General features: G+C 39.8%; 1 protein-coding gene across 3 annotated transcripts in view; it reads left to right on the forward strand.

Annotated features, from left to right (window-relative positions):
• The window catches only part of LOC311065563 (interferon-induced very large GTPase 1-like), an 11,207-nt gene extending 5,780 nt beyond the window's left edge, over nucleotides 1-5,427 (forward strand). For all 3 annotated transcript variants that reach the window (XM_084085962.1, XM_084085963.1, XM_084085964.1), the window contains one exon: nucleotides 89-5,427. In XM_084085962.1, coding sequence (XP_083942088.1) covers nucleotides 89-4,341 — 4,253 coding nt within the window. In that variant the 3' untranslated portion in view covers nucleotides 4,342-5,427. The remainder of the gene's footprint in view (nucleotides 1-88) is intronic.
• Nucleotides 5,428-8,339: the final 2,912 nt, after the last annotated feature.

Raw genomic sequence — 8,339 nt, forward strand, 5'->3', positions numbered from 1 at the left:
TCAATAGCAGTAAAACAGCAGTTTTGAATAATTATGCAATCAAAACAATACGTATTAAATGTAATGCCCACAATTTCTTATTTCACAGGATCCTGTCTTATGGGGGTGTTATCCAGCGCAGGACTGAATGAACATTATGAAGATAAGTTGACATTATGTGGTGCTCTTGAGATTTGCCATAATACTACATCAGATGAGCCTCTTGATTCAATGCAATCACTTCCAGGAGCATTTTTAAAGAAACTTATGATAGCGAATGTAGATGCTAGGAGTGTTAGATGTGTAACATCAGAAGAAGACAAATACATTTTTGAGTTAGACAGTGGTGACAAAATGGAATCTGAGATCCGCAATGTCAATGCTATTAACCCACTGGATCTCACAACTGCACTCTTTCTGTGCTCAGATAGTGCTCTGCAACAGGAGATGGTTCAGAAAATGGCAATGTGTCAATTTGCTGTTCCTCTCCTACTGCCAAACTGTGATACAAAAGAAACTACGCTAATGCTTTGGCCTATGCGAGAACTTGTCAAGAAGTTTAAACCCTGCACGTCTTTTGAGTCATTTGTTGAGGAAAGTATTGTGGCCTCTAAAATCCCATTAGTTTCCTTCGTTAGTCTGGGAAAGGACAGCTTAGGCAAGTATCAGATTTTGAACAAAATGCTTAACAATGCATTTGTCCATCGTGACATGGATTGTGATGATGCCTCCAGAAAGATATCAGATGGTCTAGTTGAAATCAGCTGGTTCCTTCCGTGTGGGAACAAAACCATAGACGTGTTTGCTAAACCAGTGGCTGTGGCAAACCTAAGAGGAGACATTAGGTCCTTTGACAAACAGTTCTCCTTTCTCTGTAACACATCAGCTGCAGTTTACATTTTCAGTGATGATTATGAGGCCTCCGTCAGTGTCCTCAAAGGCAAAAACACAAAAGCACAGTTATTTCTGGTTGTAGATGGGCAGAAAACATCTTTTCAAAACAGAAGTGCATGCCACAGATTTGATAACATAAAAATGATTGTCAAGAAACAGCAACATGATAATGACTTTGTGAAAACCGTGCTTAAATCTGTTAATAACATTTCATATAACAGTCAAAATGTTGTGACAATCGAAGGCATGGCTGATGTTGCTCGTCACCATGGGATACTGGTAGATGAGGACAGTGAAGCGTGTAGGAAAGCCAAAAGCCTGGCAGGTGAAATCACCAGGAAAATTACAAAAGATACACTGAATTTCAAAGAGGAACATCTACCTTTACAAAGAATCATGAGGGAGCTCTCCCTCATAGATAAAGAAAAACGCCAAGCTGGATACCAAGGTATAAGCTCTCTAAAGACAAGGGAAGAGGAACTGATGAACAAACTGAAATGTTTCAAAATGACAGCTACCATGGAATGCTTCATCAGTGCAATATTAGCCTCCAACACAGAACGATCCTATTTCCTGAAATGGATGAGAATCAGCCTCGACAACTTATCTCGACAGAACCTGTTGGATTTGAGAACACAGTACAAAGACCTTTGCCAGAAATCTCCAGAAGAAAAGACGGAGATCGCACATTTGGATAAAAAAATATCAGATTGCTCTTTAGGGCTTGAGCATTTTCTCCGCGAACTGGGCCAGCTGTATGAGTTCTACAAGTCTGAACAGTTAGAAAACTGTCCTCAAAAGACGCAAATCAAGAGACTTCCTCTAATATATGCAGAGATGCTGATGGAAGGTCACCCAATTGAACTTATGAATGGAGATGCTTCAGACATCCCGCTTAAGTGGATAACAGATGTACTTACATGTCTACATTCTCAAATGAAATCAAACTGCAAGATCAAGGTAGTTACAGTGTTAGGAGTCCAAGGCACAGGGAAATCAACACTCCTTAATACTATGTTTGGTGCTCAATTTGCTGTAAGCAGTGGAAGATGCACACGAGGTGCCTTCATGCAGCTGATCAAAGTCAACAAAGAACTCAGAGAGGAGCTGAAATGTGACTTTGTCCTGATCATTGACACAGAGGGACTAAAGGCCCCAGAGCTGGCTGAACAAAATGAGAGTCATGAACATGACAATGAACTGGCAACATTGGTGGTGGGACTCAGTGACATCACAGTTATCAACATGACAATGGAGGTCTTTGCAGAAATGAAGGACATGTTGCAGATTGTGGTTCGCACCTTTCTTGGTATGAAAGAAGTGGTGAAGAAACCAAAGTGCCATTTTGTACACCAGAATGTCACACTTGTATCTCCAGATTCCAACATAAGAGAAAGGAAAAAGTTGCTGGAGCAATTGGATGAAATGACTGTGGCAGCTGCCAAAATGGAAAACAATCACACCATCACCAAGTTCACAGATGTGATGGATTATGACTTAGACACAAGCTGCAGTTATATACCAGGGCTCTGGTGTGGACCTCCACCTATGGCCCCAGTCAGTATTGGATATAGTGAAGCTGTCTATGAGTTTAAGAAGACATTGATTCAAGACATCCAGAAATGCCAGAGTAGTGATGATTTAACAGATTTCATTAAACGCACTGTCTCCATGGCTAGAAAAATTAGACAGGACAATGAAAGCAAAGTGATTAACAAATTACAAATATTTGAAAGCCAGCTATTTGAGAGTAGGGTAGACATCAAAAGTTCAAAGGCACATTTGCTTGAAAAGAAGATCCTGTATTTGCTAAATCTTTGCATCAAGAAAAAGACTACTTTTTCAGATCAAACCCTAAAACAAGAGTTTGAGGATGTATGGAATAAAGCTGTAGATGATGGTGAGATCAACTTCCAATGTCCCCCAAGACGAGATATTCCCGAGGAGATTTCTGCCACATTGAAGGAAAATGTAACCAGCCAGCATAACATCAACTGTATGGTAGATGAAGTGACTTTGGAAACATGTGCGAGAAAGAGATTTGTTGTAGAGTCTGGAGGCTGGCGGGAGAAGGCTGGTGGTCTGGTGAAGCATCGAGACCCGGACTATTACAGGAAAGAACTGCAAGACTTTTGTGATGGGATCATCAAAGAGTGTAATGCCTTCATAACAGAGACCGTGGAAGAGGAAGGTGACTACTCTGAAACCCATATCCAAGACTTGTTGAAAATAATAGATACATCAATCAGACAACAAAAGAAACTGGAACTCAGTGAGGAAACAGAGATAGGTCTCAAACTGCACATCTGTGGCATTGCAGCCACTGAGTTGCAGAATATGCACAATGATTTTGTTGCTAAAAACAACCCACAGTTGTTGCTTCAGAAAATGAAGAAGAATTACTTTGAAGACTTCATGGACAGGTTCCATGGCCGAGACCAGTACAAGAAAAAAGCTAGAGACTTTGTCAAGCTGTGTTTGCAACCGGCTGTAATAGATTATGTGACCAAGAGAACTGCTCCTGATGTTGTAGAGGAAATGCTGATTGATTCAGGGTCAGAGGATTTCAGCCAACAAGGAGCACTCCAGTACTTAATTTTAAAAGAGCTTCTCGAGAAACAGGACTACAAGAAATACAAGCAATACATACACAACTATGAGAGGTTCTTAAAGACCTGGCTTGTGGATCAACTTGGTGGGAAGCTTTCAGAGAATCCCTGCCTAAACAGGTTTGAAAAGAAACATCTCACACAGATGGTCAAACTGATAACAACTGCCATTTCAAATGTCAGGCACTCACCAAACACTGTCAGGGATGTAAAATCATTCTTTCAGTCTCTTTGCAATGAACTTGGAGAGAAGCTTCACTTCCCGAAGAATGCTCTTGATTCCACCATGATTCTGGACATAGAATACAAAGATAAGTTGGCTGACTGTATCACAGAAAATGTGATTGAAATGGAGAAATTGCTGTCCGCTGAGTTTGACAAGAGGGTAGATATCGGAAAGAGACTAAGACATCTGCTATTCAGAACTCAGCTGTTAAACCAACTGCTTGGATGCAGAGAACAATGTCCCTTCTGCAAAGCACTGTGTGAAGCTGGAGAGAAAGATCATACTGAACACTTTTCCTCCGCTCACCGTCCTCAAGGTCTCAATGGCATCAAAGCCTCAAAGATGTTAGTCATAGAAATATGTTCCTTCCCTGGAGGGAAAGCATCAACTGGCAGCCTAACAAGTAGAAGTAGTAAGTCAAGCAAGGACTCACATACATACCCCCACAAATGGAATTTTACTACTGGTTCCAACATGGAGGCCACAGACTACTGGAAGTATGTGATGCTAAAATTCAATGACAAAATAGCCAAGGACTGTGGTGCACTTCCAGCTAAAATCCCTGACAGCTGGAAAGGCTTAACCTACAGAGAAGCACTGACTAGCTTAGAGAAAACATTCATGACAAAGTAGCTGTGCTAACAGTCACAATTATCCAGTTTAACCGCGTGAACCCTTACCCGAGCGCCCCTATCCTGGGCATGTCATAACAGGCGAACATTCACCAAAAATAGCAGATCTATATGCTCATGACATGCGCATATGATGTGATGTAGTGTAGAGATTTGGTGTAGAGGGAAAAAGGAGGGGGCCAAGTACAAACCCGTGGGAGTGCCCGGTCATAAAGCCATTCCTACTATTCAGTTTGTGAACCGTGAAAGGGCTTTATTATATCAAGTGATCAAGGTCCGCTATCCTGGCAGTTTAATTATCCTGATGTTAAACATTGATTCTGAATTAAGTCAAAGCAAGAATCCAATGATGTGATTTCCCTCTGCATGCTTATGGAGTACAGGCTAGCTGTGGTAATAAATAAAATAAATTGAAACTGCAAAAATTCCTCATGAGTAAAGACATATTTGCAGAGAGAGAGTGTTGGATCCAGCACTGCTACAATATGAATATTGCAGATATGGTAGACACTCAACTTGAACCAAGGCTTTTCTAGAAAATGACAAGACACAACCCAGTAAACAAGTAGAGAAAACGGCATTATCTGTAATTTGACATGTATCAGTAAAGTCAATTTATCCATATGTTAAGTACATACAATATACTGTACTGTATGTCACAATAAATGACAAGTAAGGTAAGAACATTCTATGGATATGCATAGATCACATGTTAAACACTGTGCAGCGGTATGTTAGATAGCATAACTTACTGTGACATATTAAAGCAGTTTTCACTAACTAAAGTGCTGCTATATATAATATACTGTAGATGTTTATACATGTGTCTATGAATGCATATGTGTGTGTATGTGTACAGTACCGTATGCTGTTTACTGTATTTATACAGGGTCACAATCTACACTACAGTATTTGTAATATTCTCATTTGTCCCATGCCGCATATGTGAGCATCATTAGTAATGATGAGCTCTTCCTGTGTATTGAAATGCTTTGCTCATGCTATTCTACATTAAAGATCCTTGTTTCCAATCATTTTTGGGCCTGAGTGTGCGGTTACCGTTACAAATATGTCTGGCTTTTTGATCTCTTTTTTTCCATCTCAACAGGCTGAAGGCAAGGGAGAAAATAACGTTTTCACCTGTTTTCTTAGTCAGAAATGTAAACAGCATGTGGTACAGTCAGACATTAAGGCTAAAAGTATAACAGAAAAAAGTCCCGGGCGGGGACCCGGGCGGTTTCCATTGTGGTCCTACGTATTCAATTAATCAGGTCCAGTGACGCTGGCCTCCTGGAGGTCCCCAAGACCAGGCCTCCGTACCTGGGGCGACAGGGCCTTCTCTGTGGCTGCCCCCTCCCTCTGGAATGCACTCCCCAAACATATGAGAGACGCCCCCTCCCTCCCTACCTTCAAAACCGGCCCTGAAAACCCACCTGCTCAGAATCGGCTTTCCGAGTTGACTTTGATTTCAACTCGTTATTTTTAGTGTTTTATTGCTTTTAATTCTTATCTTTTGCTTATCTGAGTACTTAGAAAAGCGCTATATGAATTCCAGATATTATTATTATAAAAATGTACAAAGGAGAAAAAGGAAAAATGGCAGCAGTGACTGACACCTCCTTTCGATGGGAATTTACATACTGTATACCGCCCCTTGTGGTCTCCTGATGTTTTTTCAGGCCAATTTTTAAAGATGGAGTGCCATGATATTTTTCAACCATAAAACCTGATCATAAGGTATTATTATTATGTAAGGATTAAAAAAAAAAAAAAGTGTACAGAAATTGTTTTAAAAAAATGTTTTTATGTGGACACGCCTCCAGTTCATTAAGTATGCCTGGTTCTCACCTTAGCACCTCCTCCACCACCTTAGCACCACCCACCTGTCCTAGTCCCTCCTCCTCCTCATGCCCACACCTGTTGTGTTATGATAATGAGGGGGAGGGTATGTTTTTTGGGGGCTCTGTGATGTCACTATGCCCCTGTTTTTGGATTGGCACGTTTGACTCTCAAGATTTCAGCCTCCAGGAAAAAACTCCAAATAGTCAGAGAAGACATGAAACACCATAAAACCACCAGGCGGGGGCCTTAATGAAGTTCTATCAACCTCATAGACACATGAAAAACAGAAAAAGTGCAAAACCATGGCACCACCTCTTTAAAGAAACCAGTGATACACATCCTTTAATATGTGCCTGCCTGCCTGCCTGCCTGCCTGTCTAATCTCACAAACACAATTTGGCACTGTGGGAACATGGTTGACATAATTAGTGTATATCTTTTGACAATTTCACACTTCATTTGTTATATTTCCAACAAACTGAAAGTCTTTTGAGCATTTCCATATAAGTTGATATTTTTATGATGTGTAGGTTGTTTTAAACTAAACTCATCACATTCTACCATCAGAGTCACAATCACAGTGTGTTAACGGAGAAATACATTGTGTGAAATATTATAATTCCTTTGAAATTCCTTGTAATTATCACTGTTGTACTGTACATCACTGCACATCTGTCAGTGAAATAAAAGTGAAAAGTGGATTCTTGAACCAAGAACCAATAGAGGGACACAGCACAATAGTATGGTAATATATCACTATATTTTTCAGATACATTCTTTTACTATCTACATTAAATACATTGACATGCAAGAGGTTCCTCCTCCCAGGCCATGGCAGTTGAACCTTGACATCAGTAAAAACAAGATGGCCAGGAAGAATTACCTATGTATATATCTTTTCCCTACTTCCTTTTTCATTTGGTGAACTCAAGTTGATCACGTCTATATACTAGAGAAGCATAGAATGATGGCCGAATTAGACCTTAAAGCTGCACTAATTGTCCTGTTCTACGCTGGATTCGAACCCGGATCTCATGTGCAAGAGCTGTTGTAACACATTTGTGACCGGATTTGACCAATCAACTCCAGATGTTACGTTTGTGAAGCCTACATGGACATTTTTAATATACGTGTATATATTTTTAAGAACTTCCCCATATGTGTGTGTGAGTGCATGTGTGCACGTGCGCATGCATGCATGTTTTCACATTATATTATCTCCTATGACATGTATTGTTTCGGGGTTCTTGTAATTTTTTATATTTTCGTATTTCAACCGTATTGCTTGCATATCTGCTGTATAATGACTAAATGCAAAGAATTTGTCTTTGCATTTATTATGATGACTTATAATAAAGCAATCTCCAATACTAGAGTGAATAAATACTTGTTTTTTATCAAGAGGCTGTGTTCCTGTTGCTACGCAATCCCTAGTCATAAGATGTTTTTAAGGGACCTTCATCATTGATTAAATAACAATTACAACAAACATCACAAAATGAAATTAGTCAACCTTATTTGTACTTGTATATTGCTTGACAAGATGAACATAAAGATCAGCCATAACCCACTATAACTGATGAGCTGCACATTGAGATTTTCCACATCTCATTTTACTGGATACTCATTTTATTCACTCCCTAAGATTTAAAGAGAGTTATGATCCTTGAGTTGACGAGCATTGTCATAATTGAAAATGTTAATAAAAATGTAAATCCTGAAAAAAATGCAACACTTTAAAGAGATTAAGTGTGTTTCTGTCCAATTATTATACTGTAGCGCCTTAGTCACCATTTATTCACAAGGTACATTTGTAGCATTATGCATTTTGATTCTTCAAAATACAACTGAACGGCTGAAAATGTAATCAGGTTTCCTGGCTGGGACAGTAACACAAAAACTACAGAAAAAGCTTCAGGTCCTTTTACAGCAACATTATGAGCAACTGCTGTGGCAAAGGTCAGAGCCATAGTGCTCAGATTAGATAAGAAGGGAGTGCCAGTATAAAATGAATGGGCATAAGAACTAAAAGGTACAGGGGAAGGTAAATTAGAGCAAATTATGGGCAAGGATAATTGGCCATATTTGACTCAAACACTGGTCTTACAGCTTGAGCTGTTGCGAGACCCCTGAACAGTGTTTCTGCCAAGTTTGGTG

The sequence above is a fragment of the Gymnoscopelus microlampas genome (genome assembly GCF_963454915.1).
Source record: "Gymnoscopelus microlampas genome assembly, chromosome: 2".
In the NCBI taxonomy this organism is placed as follows: Eukaryota; Metazoa; Chordata; class Actinopteri; order Myctophiformes; family Myctophidae; genus Gymnoscopelus; species Gymnoscopelus microlampas.